Source organism: Sphaerodactylus townsendi, linkage group LG01, assembly GCF_021028975.2.
Source record: "Sphaerodactylus townsendi isolate TG3544 linkage group LG01, MPM_Stown_v2.3, whole genome shotgun sequence".
NCBI classification, from domain to species: domain Eukaryota; kingdom Metazoa; phylum Chordata; class Lepidosauria; order Squamata; family Sphaerodactylidae; genus Sphaerodactylus; species Sphaerodactylus townsendi.
Window position 1 is genome coordinate 107701361 of NC_059425.1, and position 19550 is coordinate 107720910.

The following is a 19550-nucleotide window of genomic DNA, read 5'->3' on the forward strand; positions in this document are numbered from 1 at the left end:
TTCCACCTACCCACATGAAATCAGATCCCCTGATTGCAGTAATATCCACTCGCAGGCCTGCCAGCCTGCGCTCCTCTATACCAATACGCTCCTCCGCCTCCAAATGCTCCTGGTCGGTGCAATCCTTTTACCCTACTCCTCATTAAGCTTGCAACACTGAACCTGGTTCAGTTAGTGTACCCCTCAGGTTCCTTCAGGCTAATACAATTAAAAGGGGGAATTTTGTGAGACAACTGACTGAAGAACTGGAAATTATGCTTTTAAAGAAATACAATATAAAGATAGCCAATATAGTAGTATTGCTTTTAGATAGATCTCTCCCACTGCTCTTAGGTTAGGCTAATTACATTCCTTAGCCAAATTACCCAGAACAGGGAGCCCCCCATCCCATAGAGGCTACATTTTACTGTTAGATATTGGAAGATAACCCACTTTCCGCTTATGCAGAGATAGCCAAACAACCTGGAATGTCTAAATGACTGTCCAGGTCATAAAGCACCCTGGCCTCTCAGGAACTTGAGTGACCTTACTGTTGTTACAAGAAGTACCATAAACACGGTGATAGCCGGAGAAGCCAGGATGGCAATAGATAACTGTTCTCCACATTCCCACTTGGGTTAGAGATGCACTTGCTTGGGGAACTTGCACCAAATGTTTGACGTGGGATAATTTGTTGCAACCCTAAATCTTTTGCAATGTATGTGACTCTGCTTTGAGTGTACCCTAAAGAGACCCTTTAAAAACCCTGGACCTTCCACCAGTTCGGGGCAGCTCTCATTTTAGGTGGGATCTGTGCTGGCTTAGAAATAAACTCTGCTTTTATTCTGAGTAAGACTTTTTGTCTGTGATTGGGAACCCTTGCCTCTCTTTCTTCCCTCTGGCTTGAGGGGAGAAGAGTTCCCTTGCCCTTGGCCTAGGTGGCTGTAACGGAAACTCTAGATAGAGAGGCAGCTCTATTATATTCATAATAACAATAATTCTAATCTGAACCTTGCCAACAATTTTTTTTAAAAAAACCGCTCGTTGTGCAATCACTCTGGGAAACCTCGATTAGCAATTATTGCTGGCAGTGTTGGGAAGGGGGAATGTGAAAATTGTGAATCAGCTCATGTAGGCAGCCTGGAATTCAGTGTTGTTCAATGGAATCCAGCTCATGCGTTCTGCAGGGCAGGTAGCGGGAGAGCAGAGCGAACTACATTTCCCAAGTTGCATTGGGTCAGAGTCGCATATGTGTGCTCTCCCCTCCCCCTTTCCCTGATTTCTCTCTGCTTGTTTACCTCTGTTTGTAAACAACCTGAAAAAGGCAGAAACCTGCAGGAGGCGGAGAGAACGGCTGGATTCCAAGGACAGTGAGTCTCTTCTCTCCAGTCGCGAGAGAGGTCCGGCCTCCGGGGCTTAAAAGCAGCTTTTGGAGAGCCGAGTGAGTTGCAAGCCGTAGCCAGCCGGGGAGGCGGGGACAGTGAGTTTCGCCTCTCGCGAGAGCTCCAGGACTCACATCTTTGCAAGAGCCGAGGTGAAACTTTCAAAGACTAAGGCTGGCAAGTGGGCGATGCGGGCCGGATGTGCCTTGGGTTTGCAGGAGCGGCCGCCCGCCCTTGGGGCCCCGCCGCCACCCCCGGACATGCAATGGGGAGGTTTCAAACCCGAGAAACACCACCCCCCCCCCTTACCTACGTCCCTGGCTCTAATTCTACAGCTCCAACACTAAAGTCTCATAGTATCTTAGAGATGGTGTTTGGGAAGGGGTGTGTGCAAAGATGTTTTCTTCAGATTCATAATTTTGTCGACTCACAATATTGTTTGCTGTATTATAATTCTTACAAAGGTCGATTGTTTCGTCACACTAGTGACTAAACAGTATTTAGTGTTGGGCTAAGGTGTGGGTCACCTAGATTTGAATTCCCACTTTGCCATGAAAACTTATACACACTCAGTCTAACCTATGTCACAAAGTTGTTGTCTGGATAAAATGGAGGAAAGTAGTATAGTGTAAGCTACTTTTAGGTCTCTACTGGAGAGAAAGGCAAGATACAAATGAAGTTTTTAAAAAGCTCTCCTCAATTCAGCACTATGAAATGTTTTTCAAGCAGGTTTTTGAGCCAGTGTGGTACCACCGAGCATGGGATGCATGATTGCTGTGTTCAGGCATGAGGCTAAGAGTTTGATCTGTGATGTGATGATCATGATTTATGGGGGACCAAGTGAAAGAACCAGGAGGATCCATGAGGATCCATGTTTTTCAAGCAGGTTCTTGAGCCAGTGTGGTACCATGGAGAGTGGGATGTTTGACTGCTGTTTTAAGGCATGAGGCTAAGGGCTTGAGCTGTGATGTGATCATGATTTAGGGGTGACTAAGTGAAAAAATCAGGAGGATCCACAAGGATCCATGTTTTTCAGCCAGGTTTTGGAGCCACTGCAGTGCCATGGAGCGTGGGATGGGTGATTGCTGTGTTCAGGCATGCGGCAAAGGGCTTGAGCTGTGATGTGCTCGTGATTTTGAGGTGATGAAGTGAAAAAATCAGGACGATCCATGAGGATCCATGTTGTCAAGCAGGTTTTTGTGTCACAGAGTGTGGGGAAAGTGATAGTTGTGTTCAGACATCAGGCTAACGGCTTGGGTTCTGATGTGATGTAGATTCTGGGTTAACCAAGTGAAAAACCAGGAGGATCCATGAGAATCCATGTTTTTGAAGCAGGTTTTAGGGCCACTGCGGTGCCACGAAGTGCGGGATGAGTGATTTCTGTGTTCAGACAAGAGGCAAAAGGCTTGAGCTGTGATGTGTTGGTGATTTTGTGGTGACCAAGTGAAAAAAGCAGGAGGATCCACGAGGATCCATCTTTTTCAAGCTGATTTTGTGCTATTGCGGCACCACGGAAGGTGGGATTAGTGATTGTTGTGTTCAGACACATGTGCAAGGGCTTGAGTTGTGATGTGGTGGTGGTTTTGGGGTGACTAAGTGAAAAAACCAGGTGGATCCATGAGGATCCATGTTTTTAAGGCAGGATTTTGGGCCACAGAGGTGCCACAGAGTGTGGAATGAGTGATTTCTGCGTTCAGACATGAGACAAAGGGCTTGAGATGTGATGTGCTCATGATTTAGTGGTGACCAAGTGAAAAAATCATGAGCATCCACGAGGATCCATATTTTTCAAACAGGTTTTTGTGCCAATGTGGTGCCACGGAGGGTGGGATGAGTGATTGCAATGCGGTGCCACGGAGGGTGGGATGAGTGATTGCAGTGTCCAAGGTACTGAGCTGTGATGTGCTGGTGATTTTGGGGTGACCAAGTGAAAAAATCATGAGGATCCATGCTTTTTTCACCACTGCATGATACTTTTGTTCAGACATTTGGCTAACTGCTTGAGCTGTGACGTGATTGCGATTTTAGGGTGACCAAGTGAAAAAAATCATGGGGATCCATGCTTTTAAACCATGTTTTTGTGCCAGTGTGGCGCCACGGAGTATGGGATGCCTGATTGTTGTGTTCAGACATGTGGCCAAGAGCTTGGGCTGTGATGTGATTGTGATTTAGGGGTAACTAAGTGTAGAAATCATGAGAATCTGTGAAGATCCATGTTTTTCAAGCAGGTTTTTGGGCCACTGTGGCGCCACAGAGCATGGGATGCCTGATTGTTTTGGTGCTGCCTGTAGACTAAGACATGCTGTATAGCCTCATGGTAGTTTGATTTCATTCCAATGGAAAAATCATATGAATTCACGAGGATCCGTTTAAACATATCTGGATCCAGCATGTCTTCAGTTGAAAATAAATCCAGCTGTAATAAACATAGGTGACTTCTAAACGGGTCCATGTTCCATATATCTACTAGAAGGCAAAGTCCACCATCTAGCTGAAATTAATGCAAAGTAGGCATACCTGATTTGGGTGGGTGCAGAGGTGGTTGCATGAGATTGGGGTTGTGCATTCCTCAAATTCCCTGCATGCAAAATCATTGCAACACATTGGGGAAGAAATATAAGGGCTCGCTGCAAGTTTGCAACAAATACTTTCGGATCCTGTCCGGATATTTATTCCCCTCACGTGCCTTTTGCAAAAGACTGCATAAAAAGAGTGATCCTCAAGTAATCACACGTCATTGCATTCTCATCTCATGGACTTTTAAATTGCCTTGCAAGCAGAGACCAAAATTATTGCACTGCCTCCAGAGTACAAAAGGTTAATTCTCTCTCACAGCCCCTGCCTTGCTGCAAGCCTTTGGGAAACCCCGTAGCTCTAGCAACGGAAACGTGCCTTGAGAGGGAGCTGGATTGTTCCAAATAAAGATTAAAAACGGGGGAGGACATTGGTGTTGGATCGCAACAGAAACGGTAGGATTGAAAGATTATCAGTGTGTGACATTTTAAAACAGTGGAGAGTGATGTGCTTGCAAGAGCTGGGTGGTTCCTGAAAGGACTGGGAGGGGGTTCTCTTGTCCCCCCCCCCCAAGACTTGAAATGGTATGCCATATGCCTCTTCTACTCAGTTGCTGAGGGTGGGAGGAAGTGATTTTCTCTGAGATAACATTAAATTTTAGCTCTTTTTACCATGTCCCCTCTTAGTATCATCATCATTATTATTTTGCTATCTAGTTTGAAAGAAGGTATTACTTAGGCGAGGTTAGCAAAGGAGAGATGAGAGCTGTTTGGCAGTTTGTTTCTTTTCAAAACAGGGAAACCATACAAGGATATTTATTTAGCAGGATTTCAGGGGGGATTTTTATTTTTAAAAGAGAAGAATAGAAATGTATATACTATTCACCTTTTTTATCCCCCCTTTTTGAGTTTGTTACTCTGAAATCTGATTAGCAGAACTTCAGGGGTGGTTTTTTAGTTTTTTAAAACAAAAGTATACCATACATAAAACCTGTTCTCCCCTTCCCCTTTCAGTTTCGTAGTGTGAAATGATCAATAGCTAAATACAGATATTTAAATAAGAATTTTTATTTTGAAGCGATTAAGATCATTTTTTAAGAAGGCAACTCAGGAAAGCTGTTTGGGTGGTTTTTTCTTTTTTTATTAATTTTGGAATAAACTAAACAAGAATGTTTGTTTAGCTGAATTTGAGGGGTGAATTTTAATTTTTAAATGAAAATACAAAACAGAAGCTACTCAGTCTTTTACTTCTACTTCCTTTCAGTTTAGTAGTGTAAAATCTGACAATAACTAAAGATATATATTTAGAAAAGGTTAAGGAGATGAAGACAAAGTTTTGTTTGGCTGCCTATTTTTTTCTTGTTTAAGAACAAACAAGGATATTTAGCAGAACTTTAGGGTTAATTTTTTTTTTTACAAAAGACAATTGGCAAAGATTATATTGTCAGGTGCATTGATTTAAGGGACAGGAAAGGAGTCTACTTGTGGCTCTTAATAAGAATGGAGCCTGCATTTTCCAGGATAATCTATCTGAAAACCTGATACTTGGGATATGCAGTGGAATTTAACCCCTCACCAAAAAAATGGGTTCCTAAGGGTTGGATTTTTTTGCTAGATTTTCTTTGCTCATTATGCTGATCCTGTATCTTATAGATTTGTAGCTTGAGGTCTAAAAATGCTATCCCTTTAAGGTTTTTTAAAAGGGGTTTTAAGGGAAGCTGGATTTAAGAGGGAGAGGGAAATTTCTATGAACTGCTCAGGGTTTTTTGCCAAATTTTCTTTGCTCATTACCCTGATCCCGTATACCTTTGAGGGTTGTTTTTTAACTGTATTGATTTTCAAAATTAACAATATAGACAGAAACAAATACCGTTTTATAGCTTTTGTTAGGAAAAGGGTAAAATGAGGATCTAAACATCCTCCTGAATTCATATGATTTTTTTCATTGAAATGAAATTAAACAACCATGCAACTATAAAGCATGTCCTAGTCTAGAGGCAGCACCAAAGCAATTATACATCACATGCTCCATGGTGCACCAGTAGTGCAAAAACCTGTTTGAAAAACAGGAATATTCAAGGATCCTCATGTTTTCTACAGTAACTCACCCCAAAACCACCATTACATCACAGCTCAACCCTTTAGCCACGTCTGAGCACAACATTCATGCATCACATGCTCCATGGCGCACCAGTGGCATAAAAACCTGCTTGAAAAACAGGGATCCTCAAGGACCCAAAGGATTTCTGCAGTCACCCCAAAACCACATATCACAAGCCCTGAGCCACATGTCTGATCGCAAGAATCATGCATCACATGCTCTGAATCGCACCAGTGGCGAAAAAACCTCCTTGAAAAATGAATCTACAAGGATGCTGATGATTATTGCACCTCCCATTTTTCTTCCTCACTGGGACTGTTTTAAATTGTGCCCTCAATATCTCACTTTTTAGAAACTCCCAATCACAAGCACTTCTTCCTCTTTTAGTAAGTTTGACCACGGGATTGCACCCAATAGACTCCTAAGTTTGCTTGCTTGCTTGCATATTTATTTATTTATTTATTTATTTATTTATTTATTTATAAACCACTCTCCTCCGCAGGGCTCAGGGCGGTGAACAACCATAAAAACACAATAATTAATAATACGTTAAAAATACAGTATAAAACAACTCTATTCCCCACTTGAAAACAGGAACCATAAAAATGTCAGATGGCAGCCTACTCCCTCCCACCTCCCTCACCCTTGTGCCCATGGGAGGCCAGATGAAATAGTCGGCAATTATCTTATTTATTTATTTATTTATTTATTTATTTATTGTTTGGACTTTTATACCGCCCCATCCCCGAAGGGCTCTTATAATATTCCTTAACCTGACTGGCCAAATGCCTGGGGGAACAGGTCCGTTTTGCAGGCCCTGCGGAAGCTCTGCAAGTCCCACAGGGCCCTGGTTTCTTTTGGGAGCCTGTTCCACCAGGTAGGGGCCAGGGCCGTAAAGACCCTAGCCTTTGTGGAGGCCAGTCGGATCGCTTTTGGGCCGGGGATCTCCAGCAAATCCCCCTCCAAGGAGGGGCCTACTGGGGCAGTATGGGGAGAGGCGGTCCTTCGGATATGCAGGTGCAAGGCTGCAAGTGGCTTTAAAAGTCAAAACCAGCACCTTAAAACATGACCCGGAACTCAATCGGCAGGCAGTGCAGGTGGTATAGGACCTGCTTTCTTAAAATCTACAATGTATGTATGACTATGATTAGCATCCCCTTTCCACTGTATAACAAACTCCAGGTGAACAAACTCCAGGTGAACACTTCTTCCTTTAAGATCCTACTATTTCCACTCCATCAATCAGGTAATTATTACTGGTTAGGAGCAGATCTAAAATAGCTGTTCCCCTTTTTGCCTCTTCCACCTTCTGGACTATTAAATTTTCTGCAAAGCAAGTGAGAGATTTCACATGATGAAAGCCTGTGGGGAAGTTAGTACATGATGCGGTGATAACCCCGATTGGGGTCTTTAATATGGGAGAAATCGTACATTGAAGAAGAGTTGCAAAAGCGCAATCAAACGCGTGTTGCGGTCTGTATATGATTGTCATAGTCCCAGCTTGTCAATTTCCTCAGTGGAAAAGTGTTTTTGTCAGAAAGAATACCAGTCCCGATTACGGTCCATTGCAACTTGGGTGGCAAAATCACGAACTGTGGAATAGATATAAATTGGTCAATGGAGAGTTTTGGACGTTGATAAATAGCCCCATTACATCTTATTGTATTAGGAACATTGCACTTTAAGGGGCGAAAATTGAACTGTGAAATGGACACAAAAAACTTTTTTGAGAGCTGCGGATGGTGCTAAACAGCATATCATGCCCTATGTGACCAGCTAACATCAGTTAACATCATGCCCTATGTGACCAGCTAACATTCCACAGTAATGGCACTTGCACTTTATTGAAATTATGGATGTACTTGAAAAATACTCATTGATTCTAAACGGTGTTAATATGTTTGAATATACGATATAGGACATTGATGTATTGGAATGATGATGTATGTATATACAATTGTTTAACCACAGTTTATACCTAATGGTGTCAGAGAGATTAATATACTATTTGTACAATTATCTAGTTCTATATTATTGTGTATGACATTGAATCAGCCCTAGTGTGCTACATTTGTTTCAGTTCATTCTGTTATTGCTGTTGCTGGCACACTATTTCATTTAGTTCACTATGTCCAGGGAGACCCTGTGGAATTTTCCCTAAGTTTTGCCCAGCCCATAGAACGGTTATGGTTGAGGGCAACAACAGTGTTATATTCAGCTGGCTCTCCTCTCCTCTTTTCTTTATCTTCCGTTTCCTCATCATCTTTTTCTTCCTTTTCATCATCATCATCATCATCCAAATTCCCCTTTTTTCTGGCTCTACAGGAGCACACCTGTTAAGGGGAAGCACTCCCCAGTAACATAAGGAGTGTTTGGTCATAATCCTCCTTTCTTCTTTTGGTGGAAAAGAGAACAGAATGGCACACATAGAAATGAGACAACCATCTCATGGGTTGGAAATTGTTAGTACTTATTTAAACATTTAAAATAACAATCTCAGAAATATAAACAGCTTTCTTTTGCATGGGGCATACTTCAATTAACTGTCAGCATCGTACAGTCTTCTTCCCTGCCTGTTCGGGCGACCTGAAAATACAATGCAAATGCCATGATAGTTTTAGTTCCTAAAACAAATGATACCCCAAATGTTGAGAACTTCAGACCAATCTAACTTCTCAACACCGACTATAATATCTTCTCAGCCATTCTAGCTTATAGGCTCCAGGAATTTATACATTACTATATCATGGAGGATCAGACAGGTTTCATTTAAAAATAGACATATTTATATATATAAAAAGCTAACTGTGTTTTTGTTGTTGATAGTCTAACTCAGTAACTACTGGGCCAATTCCTCTGAAAATTCCCAGCCACTATATTCAGCCAGGTGAGAGTGTTTTTAGATGTTCACATACCTGAAATTTCACACCTGGCCCAGGTAAAACGCCTTTTTCCTAGCGCTCCATGGTGAAGGACATGCAGCTGCCTGTGTGTAACTGTCACCCTTAGAATGTTCGTGCTGCTTAGAATGTTCGCTCAGATGGCCAGATATGAGCAGTGAAAACAGTACATAGGCAGTAACTCGAGTGGAAGTGAAACACATACACACACATAAACACGAGGGAAGGGAGGGAGAGGGAGGGGTGGCATGCAGGGAAGAGAGGGAGGGAGAGGAAAGGGAAGGAGGGGGAGGCATACAAGGGAAGAGAAGTGAGAGAGGGGAGACAGTGAGGGGTGGCATGCAAGGGAGGGGAGGCAGGGGGCCCATCATCTTCATATGACCCACCCACCCTAGCAGAGAAAAAGGGAAGGGAGGAGGAGGGGTGGCATGCAAGGGAAGATAAGTGATGGAAGGAAGAGAGTGAGGAGCGACATGCAAGGGACGAGAGGGAGGGCCAGGCACCCTAGATTCCCTGAATATTGCGGTTACAGTTAAGAAAACCAGGCACGCATCAGGAGTAAGCTCGGAACAGCAACCATGACATACTTTGAATGGCTGCGTCTCGCCCCTCAGAGGGTTTCCTCAGAAGCGACACCCATTGCCACCAACCAAGCTTACTCCCAGGTAAAGGATCATGACCAGCCAGCCTAGATGTGTGGGAGGTGTGCCTTTCCATTCCCCCCCTCCAAGGAATGCGGGCACACACATCAATGACATCGCACAGTATCAGGCTGCGTGTTTGCATGAGCACGTACTGCTGGCCTCTGCAGTTGATTTGCTGCTACTGTTCCTTTTCCATTTCACCACAATAAGCCATAGCAACGCGTGGCTGGGCCCCGCTAGTTAGAAATAATATAAGAGCAGTAATGGATGCAATTGAGTTATGTGACTGGATCCCAAATCTGAAAGCAGTTCTAGCCTTTATTGATGCTGAAGTTTTTGATAAAATTCATTGGGAATTCATGAAAATGACATTTACAAAACTATGTTTGCAAAGAAAAATTTTCAGTGCAAGAAACAGCATTTATGATTCTCAAATGACATCATTAAATATAAACAGTGAATTAACAAAGACTTTCCCTATTCAAAAAAGAACAAGGCAGGGCTGCCTGCTTTCTCCTCTGATTTTTAACTTTTTAAAGAGGACCTATTGAATGAACTTAGATCAAACTCAAATTATAAAGGGGTTAATTTGAAGAATACCAGTGTAAAACTGAAAGCATATATAGATGACCCTCTGATAAATCTCAAACAGACTACTGTAATAATCGGAATATTTGGGACACTTGTGGGATTTAAATTACACAAGAAAAAAACAAAGCTCCTGTCCTCTAATATCACCAAAACAGAAAAGTAGGAATTAGCAGCAAAAACTGGGCTCCAAATGGATAGGACAGTTAAATATTTAGGCATTATTTTGGGAAACAATAACAAAAAATGTTTTTGTTAATAATTATAAAAAGGTACGGTTGGAAAAAGGATTTAAATGGGTGGGAAAATATTAAGCTCTTGATTTCAGGCAAAATAGAAATGGTTAAATCTATGACACTTCCAAAATTACTTTTTCTTTTTGCGAAACTTACCTATAATAACAAATAGTGGTATCTTTAACAAACAGAGAAGAGAAATGTGTAAATTTATTTGGAACAGGAAGAAACATAGAATTACACATAACCGTATATACACAAGTATAAGCTGACCCGAATATAAGCCAAGGCACCTAATTTTACCACAAAAAACTGGGGAAACTTATTGACTCAAGTTTAAGCCTAGGGTGGGAAATGCAGCAGCTACTGGTAAATTTCGAAAATAAAAATAGATACCAATAAAATTACATTAATTGAGGCATCAGTAGGTTAAATGTTTTTGAATATTTATTTCAAAGAAAAACAGTAAACTAGCTCTGTAAGTGGAAAAGAGGGTCAACAAAAACAATATGGTATCAACAATAACTTTAAAAGTACACAAACTTTAGCTCAATCAGCAACCAAGCTAAAACACAAGACTTAAAATCCTTCAAAACTGGATTCCTCCTCCTCATCTGTATGTCCAAACAGAGCTTCAGCTTTAGCTGGTGTGAGATTATCAGCATAGACACTGTCATCATCACTGAGTTCGCAGTCATCACCATCACTGCTGTCGTTCTCATGCAAAACGCTGTCTTCACTGCCATCCATAGCATTACTAATGCCACATTTCTTGAAAGCGCATTGCACCATGTCCTCTGGAATCTCTTCCCATACATCATGAACCCACTTCGCTATCAATTCTATATCAGGCTTCATCAGATTTCCAACTTTTGTCAGTCAGGCTTGACCAGATGACATTCATTCATGCCACATCTTTCGCACACGCTCCTTGAAAGGTTTATTTAAACACACATCTAGGGGCTGCAGTATGCCTGCCTGGAATAGTGGCCAAAGTAATTTGAGAAGACTTTGCCAATTTTTTATGTCATCAGATGTGTGGGCTCTGAACATATCCCAAACTAGCAATGATGTTTTTTTCTTTAAGGCTGCTCCTGGTCATCTGTTCCAAATTTCTTCCAGCCATTTTTTTGTTCTGTCTTCATCCATCCATCCTTTAACATGTGCGCGCACTGTAATTCATGGTGGGAATTTGACTTTTTTAGGCAAGGTCTTTCTTTTAAAAATAATGACAGGCCGCAGCTTAGTTCCATTAGCCAAATATGACAGAACGACTGTGAAATGTTTTTTTTTTCATTTCCTGTGGTTCTGAGTAAAATAGTTTTGTCTCCCAAAATTGCCACAGTTCTGTTGCTTGTAAGATCAAAGGTCAAAGGTGTTTCATTCATATTCCCAATATCTCCCAGGTCATAGTTATGGATCCTTTGTTGTTCACTTTTTCATCAAGGTCTTTTGGCAACGTCTGTGAAATCTTTGTTCTTTGCCGCAAACATAGGGCAAACCTATTCATGAAGCGGGTACACCATCCTGCTGACGCAACAAAATTTTTAATGCCTGGTGCTTTTAAATTGTCATCTTTAGCCATTTGAAGGGCACGTAAGCGAATTCCCATGCGTGTTACGCAGTAACCATTTTGACGACACTCCATAACCCATTTATGCAATTCAGACTCTAGAGCCCCATATGAAGTCGTTCAACCATGTCGAGCTTTTTTTGTCTTTGGAATCTTTTTCAAGTCAGCTTTCATTTTCCACCACTCCCTCACTTGTTTTTCGTCAACACAAAATTCCCTACTTGCAATACTGTTATTGCTTTTTTCTGCTCTTGACACAACCTTAAGTTTGAAACCAGCTTCATATGACCTGTGTTTTTGTTTTGGTCCAGGATTAGAAGTATTGGGATCCATTTCTAACAGGATAAAAAAAAGACTTTGAAAAAGAAAAAGACCTGACAGTAATTCAGGGTTTGGAGAGTTTGGTATGATAATATTCCAGAATGTGATGAAATGACTATGTTTGCATAGAGCAGCCTGTGTTAGGGCTCATACTATACACTCTGTGTTACTGCATGCACTGCATTACTACAGATAGGGCTTAACAAGAAAATAAAAATAGCAGACTGAGTATTGTAAATAAACGTACTGTATATCCAAGACCAGAGATATATAGGTACTTGAATTCAACTATGCTTGGGCAGAGCAAGGGGGTGTGACCAAGCACGGGTAAGACTGTAAAAGCTACGTCATTGGTCACAGCCCTGGAGAAGAGTGGGAGAAGAAGAGCAGCCGCATCCGACATTCATCTGACAAGGATGCGGTACGCTCTAGGTACCAGCACACAGAAGCAGGCAGGTTCTTACCCAGTATGGCACAGACAACACAGAGGCAGCTGGCATGCAGGAGAAAAGAAGAGCAGTGATATCAGCAGTCATTGGAGCACCCACAGAGGCTGCAGGCACCTGCAGATGAGCGGGAGAGACCGGAGAACACCCGCACTCGAGTATAAGCCGAGGGGGGCTTTTTCAACATAAAAAATATGCTGAAAAAGTCAGCTTATACACGAGTATACATGGTACGTCATTAATATAGGAAAAAACAAAGGAGGATTTGCCCTTCTATAATTTCAAAGTTATCATTGTTACCCTGGGCAACAGTTGTTAACCTCAGAAAAGGAATCCTTCCAAAGGAAACCTGAATGAATTCAGGTGGCAGTGAGAACCTGGCCTGGCCAGAAGGCTGAGTTTTATCAATGGAGGATCGATGACAAACACAAGAATCGCTTTAAAGGAAGACTTTACTAAAGTTCAGGAAAACAACCGCCAGGGGAGAGTACAAGGTTCTTTTAGGATACCATCCAGGCGGGCAAAACAGGGACGGTCCAATTAACAAAGGAAACAATCAAAATAAAAAGGCAGAGTACTTCAGCAAATAATGAATGAGAGTCGAGGTCTCGCAATAAGACGCTAAGGCGAGATTGGGAAACAGCGGGAAGCTTGAGGAGCAAAAACCCTTATCTTGGTGTTAACAGCAAACCTCCTGGTGGAATGAGGGCTGGAGTACAGTGGTGGCCAAACCCCACCGCCTGGGGGTCCCACCGCAGCCGCTGACAGCGCTTGCACAAAGGCAGGCACTGGGTGTTTCTCGACCTTCCTGGGCGTAGGCGATAACACAACAGAGAGTCCAAACGTCTAATGGCAAAAAGTCCTTATTTCCTTTGTCTTGGAGATCCAGGCTCATTGAGGCTAAGAAGATTTATTTGTCATGACTACTGGAGGAGAGAGATGACTCGTCTGCATGCTGCTGGAAGCCTCCAGTAGTCACTTATGCAATGGAGCAGCTTAACAAGTCCTACATATAGCTAACCACATAAAGTTTTTAATAAACAGTAAATATAAAACTAAAACAACAAAAGTAAAAAATGTTATTTTAATTTTGTAGCGGGTAACATTTCTCTCTTTTCTGGGTATTCAGACCATGTGGGCATGGTCTGCGTGCCCAGAATCTAAATGAGGAAATAGGCAGGGGTGGATCTAAACACTCTGGGGTGTCCAGATCCGAGAGCACTAGGATTGGCATGACGTGAGGAGCTGGGCAAGAGTTTAAGCACCGGGGTAACATGGCACACAGAGGAGGCATATAATATACACAACAACACACAAATAAACCCAACAAAATAAACTGAAAAATAAAGAACATGAGGCGGAGCCAGGATGCGCCTGGCAGCCAACTGAATAGAATATCCCAGAAGTAGGTTTAGCTGATTTGGTTCAGGGGGTGAATAAGGCTCTGCAAATGGTCAACATCTGTGGTGATGTTGCCTCTTAAATCTACATAAAGGCAGCAATGTTCTCCCAATAGAGCACAAGTGCCACCCTGCTGGGCAGTGAGAATATCTAGGGTATGTCTGTTCTGCAACACCACGTCCACAAGTGAGTGAAATTCAGCAGTGGCTTGGAATAAGAAAACAGCTACACGTTGCACACTGGCTGGCCAACAATAAACACCAAAGTCTTTGTTTACAGTATCATATTTTCTATTATAACCTAAACCGTTTAAATCATATACATATCAAACCTATAATAAAGCTTAGTCAGCAGCTTAATCAGCAGTCTATATACACAAGACTAGCAATCAATATTCCAATAATAACAAATGTTCAATAGCAACAATAACAGCAAATATAACAACAAAACTTCAATGCTGTACCACTTTAAAGAGACCTCCTATGGGGGTTGTATTCCTATCATTGCGATGAAGAACGGAGTTCTTGTAGTATCGCCAAAGGCTGAAAAAAGGTGTGTGAGTGCGGGGGGGGGGGGGGGGGAATGGCTTAAATCCAAACATAAACCTCTTGAGTTCCGAAAAGGGGGAAATCCCGGAATGGCTGGAATCCTTGAGTTCTGAAAAAAGGTTGACGGGGAAAACCTGGAATGGCTTGAAAGCAAACTATAATCCTTGAGTTCCAAGAGGTGGGGAAAAGCTGGAATGGCTTGAATCCAAACTTATTTCTTAAGTTCCAAAAACCTTCGTGTATAAGCGCATTCGAATACATCTTCATCAGAGACAACTTTTCTCCATTGTATAATATTGCAATATTATGAAGTTATCTTAAGGTATATAATAATAATAATAATAATAATAATAATAATAATAATAATAATAATAATAATAATAATATAAAACAATAATGAGGAGGAGGCGGCAGCCCTGCTGGGATCCGCACGAATACTACGCCGATACATTACAACTTCTTAGGCTTCTGGGTGAGGCTCGAATTGTAATGCAGGCCAACAACCAGCTAAAGATCTGGCAGCTGTGAAATCTACAACAACAACAACAATAATAAATACTTATTTTTACTGTTTGCACAGCTGTTTATAGTAAAAGTTTATACGTCATATATCTCAAAGGGTTTCCAAAAATTATAATTCCAACAAATTCTTACTTACAGTCATCCATTCATTTTCTTATCCTCCTTCTATGGCTCCTTGATATACTTCATACCAAGGAGCAGCAATGGCGTAGTGGTTTAGAGCAGGTACATTCTAATCTGGAGGAACCAGGTTTGATTCCCTGCTCTGCTGCCTGAGCTGTGGAGGCTTATCTGGGGAATTCAGATTAGCCTGTGCACACCCACACACGCCAGCTGGGTGACCTTGGGCTAGTCACAGCTTTTCGGAACTCTCTCAGCCCCACCTACCTCACAGGGTGTTTGTTGTGAGGGGGGAAGGGCAAGGAGATTGTAAGCCCCTTTGAGTCCTACAGGAGAGAAAGGGGGGATATAAATCCAAACTCTTCTTCTTCTTCTTTATGTAATGCTTCAGCTGGAGGTGGACCACAAATTTTATAGAAACTCTTAATGACTAACAGGTGTGGAATTGAAACACAGGCATGTCAAATTTAAAGGTGACAACTAAAGTCTAATACTTTATTAAGGCCAAATATATGGCTACAAAAATAGAATTTATTTTCTTCCTGAAGAATATGTTTTTGCAAGTCCATGGACTGAATGTTATGATATTTTTGTAATACTGCAAATTTAATGTCACGTTCTGTATGTTGTTCATGAATAAACTGCGAGACTAAATGTGCCTCCTCTCTTTTATTTCTGATGTTTGATTTATGTTCAATAATTCTAGTTCTGATTGGTCGGGATGTTTTTCCAATAGATATTTTCTGGCATGGACAGAAAATAATGTAGACACAATTGGCTGTATTACAATTAGTAAAAAAAATTAAATACCATTTATAATCCGAGTTGGAATCCTCAGTTTTAGTGTTCAAAGAGGAATGACATTGTGAACATCTGCCACAGCTGTAATGTCCCACCAAAATAGGTTTGATGGAAGTTTTCAATTTTACATCGGCTCTTACCAGTTGTTGTTTAATATTAGCCGATCGTCTAAATCCTAATTTCAGTAGGTGGGAGCAGTCAGGTAAATCCGAAACTAAATGCCAATATTTAAGTATCACTTGTTGAATGGCTGATGCCTTGTTAGTGTAATCCAACGCCCATACCAATTGTTGCTGTTGCGGTTTTACTTTCTTTTGTAACAGCACTTCTCTTTGTACCTGGGTTGTTGTTGTTGTTTGCCAAGCTGTCAGTAGCACTGGTTTGGGATATCCCCTGTCAGCATATTTGTGAATGATTTGTTCTGCTTCTGCCAAAAAGGAATCATGGGTGGAGGAGTTTCTTTTGGCTTTTAGTAGTTGACAAAAAGGTAAGTTCTCACGTAAATGATGTGGATGGAAGGAGCGGAAATGCAGTGCATTATTCCTATCTGTGAGTTTATGGAATAACTTGAACTGAATCTTGCTCTCTTCATTGACTGGAGGAAAGGGTTTTTAAAACCCATCTTGTACCAACCAGTCATCCAACATTGATTCAATAATTAAAAATAACAATTTGGACTCTTTTTTTAAAAAAATGTCATTTTTTACAGGTCTGAAGGAAGATGTTGTTTAAGAATATAGCTTTGTGAGAACCTTCAGTTTCCCAGTAGGTTGATATTATAGGAGATGCAGTCCTTAAGACACATCAGCATCTCCTTCTTCCGATCATGCAATGAAGACTAACCATAATAAGTGTTAGGAATTTGCAACAGCCCTTCCTGTTACAACTAGCAGCTTTCAAGCAATTTCTCTCCTTTTCTCTAGCAAGGAGGCACACATATGCCACTTTAGCCCTCTGAGATGTCCTCCAGCCTTTCCAACTATGCCTTGCGGATGGCTCGCCTGAGCGCACGGATATTTGGAGAAGTTGCTCGGCCAACTGATACTAAGTCCATGAAAGTCGTGAAGCTGCTCAGCGAGACTCCCCTGGCCAAACGGAAAGAGGTCTATGACTGGTATCCTCCCCATAATGTCTACTCTGGCCTTATGAAGAGACTCCGCTTCTACGGCCTCTACAGGTAGTCCAGGCATTGAGAGTGGGTGAAGATGCAATAGAAAATCTGCCAAGAGAAACGTATGCACTCACCAGAACACTGCAGGATAACATTATTTGTTGTGTTGCTTTGTATATCAAGGTGGGGTGGATGGATGATATTGAGATCTGATACCTGATTTCACATTGGAGCATAGGTTCAGCAGTTAATAATATTAAGATTGTGGAGTTTCATAAAGAGGGTTATTATTTCCAAGAAGAAAATGGAGCCTTTTGTTTCCTTTGATCTGAGAAATACAGGTGCAATCTGTAGCATCATTAATGGGGGTGGTGGTTAATGGACTTCTTGAGTACATTAGGACTCTGGCTCTGCTGGGGATAGCAAAAGGATGTTCTCCCCTCCCTCCCAAACATCTAGCCTTGTTTGCTATTGCACTACATCTCCAGCATGGAAAGCAGGAATCAATTTAAAGCACCTAATGTACTCACAATCCTAGGAGCTAAAGGGAAAATTTTATTTGGAATCACTTAAAATATAAAGGCATCTTTTCAATATAAAGGCATCTTTTCTATGGAAGAGAGCGTCACCTGCCACTAATTCTTCTGGTTTAGAATAAGAACATTTCTGGTCAAACTAGAGTTTTGTTATGCTCAGTCTTTAAGGTGCCATGAGATTCCTGTTTGCATGTGTCTTAGCTGATTAGCATGGTTTCCCCTCTGGAATTAATATCTGTTCTAAAAAGATGCACTCTTGCTCTGAGTGGAAATACCTTAAATTAAATAGCCAACTCGTCGTTCAGACTAGGTGGTAAGTGAATCAGTGGCCCAGTAGAGACAGTGTACCCAGTGACCCCATCTTAGTTCCTGCCCCATCTTATGGACTTCCTGCGCAGAAAGCTCTGGGAAGCATGACTCCAGCTGCCCAGTATGTGTATTCCATCTGAACATCCAGTGGCACACATTTTACATGGGAGAGATGCTACAGAAAGTGATATGCAACAAGTTCACCTGTCCATTCATGAAAGCTAGGAGCCTGCTTCTCTGATCTACACATTTTAACCTTTCCCTTCTTTCCTCTTTTTAGAGATGAGCATGAAGATTTCAAAGAAGAGATGAAAAGGCTGAAGAAGCTCCGTGGGAAAGGGCCCCCAAAGAAAGGAGAAGGAAAGAGAGCACTGAAGAGAAAATAGCATCATTCCAGTATTTAATAAAACATTTTTGGTTCATTGAATGATTTGATTCATTTTTTAATCCTCTTCGTTCGGGGGAACTCAGGATGGCAAAAATCATGGGTTGCCTGCATTTTCTCCTCACAACTGGAAACATGTGCTTCATGGTAACTAGAGATTTCCCCTAGAATAATTGTGTGCCATTGTTGTTCTTGATCACTAATTCTCCAAAATAAGTAGACAAAGATTAAGGATAAACAATCCAAAGAGTTCAGGATTTTGTTTTTTTACCTCAGTGTAATTTAGTACATAAAGCCTAAGACAATGGCGGACACGATTTTTGCAAAGTAAGAGGTAAAGTCCCAAAGCCCTCTGCTATCCAGATAGCAAATCCAGCTAATTATGATTAAGATAAAAAAGTTAATTAATCAGACAGACTGAGAATGAAAAAAATGCCTGTGAAATATATTGCATTCTTAACTGAAATATACTGCATTCTTAACTGATTACATCGTAAGCTATTTGCCTCTTTTCCTCTTCTGAGAAGAACGGAAGCCTCTAACAAATGGTCTAAAATGATCTAGCTTGTATACAGAATGGCTTAAAAGAACTCACTAGGTCCAGAATCAGAGCTCTATTTGCTGTATTATCCTAATATATAATTTACTAAAGGATGGGGTGCCGTGATGACAAACCTACCACCAATCAGTGTGCAGGACTCACCAAGTTAGTCCTGCACTCCAATTGGTGGGTGACATTCCATCCACTCCCCCATTCTGCCTTCCCCCAACCCAGGAGTAAGCTGGATTTGGCGGGGAGAGCAGCACCCTCCCCAATGGCTCTCCCCTTTCCCCACCCCAAACAACGCCAGTACAGCAGGGCAGTGCCTGGTTATCACCTGCTGCCCCGCCAGCCAGGCCAAGCCACACTCTTGGCACCTCACTCTGACTGACTGGCTAGAACTAAAACAGAGGATTGCTGGGTAAAGAAAGGAAACTGCCTATTAGGAAATGTCTTAAAGGGACAGGGGCTAACTGAAATACCCTCCCTTAGAAGACTTAACAATGAACTAACTGTGGGTAAACTAAAGCTTAATGGGGAAATAACAAAAGCTTCTGTGGGGGCATGACACATTTTGCAAAAAATCTCTGTAT

General features: G+C 41.6%; 1 protein-coding gene across 7 annotated transcripts; it reads left to right on the top strand.

The window, feature by feature from the left end:
• The first annotated feature begins 1230 nt into the window (after nucleotides 1-1230).
• LOC125429185 (28S ribosomal protein S33, mitochondrial-like) lies at nucleotides 1231-18458 on the top strand. Of its 7 annotated transcripts, none has more exons than XM_048490089.1 (3): nucleotides 1231-1349; nucleotides 16999-17252; nucleotides 18312-18458. In XM_048490089.1, the coding sequence occupies exons 2-3, from the start codon at nucleotides 17035-17037 to the stop codon at nucleotides 18415-18417; spliced, it is 324 nt and encodes a 107-aa protein (XP_048346046.1). In that variant the 5' UTR covers nucleotides 1231-1349; nucleotides 16999-17034; the 3' UTR covers nucleotides 18418-18458. The 7 variants fall into 7 exon arrangements, with proteins under 7 accessions (XP_048346046.1, XP_048346055.1, XP_048346037.1 ...); XM_048490098.1 differs by having other exon boundaries at nucleotides 1258-1353; XM_048490080.1 differs by lacking the exon at nucleotides 1231-1349 and adding an exon at nucleotides 1375-1513.
• Nucleotides 18459-19550: the final 1092 nt, after the last annotated feature.

What these genes read in the sequence shown, in the direction of transcription:
- LOC125429185 (XM_048490089.1), top strand. Translation starts at nt 17,035, where the DNA reads ATGTCCTCCAGCCTTTCCAACTATGCCTTGCGGATGGCTCGCCTGAGC. An exon ending in CGCTTCTACGGCCTCTACAG is followed by an intron (nt 17,253 to 18,311) that starts GTAGTCCAGGCA and finishes TCCTCTTTTTAG; the next exon opens with AGATGAGCATGAAGATTTCA.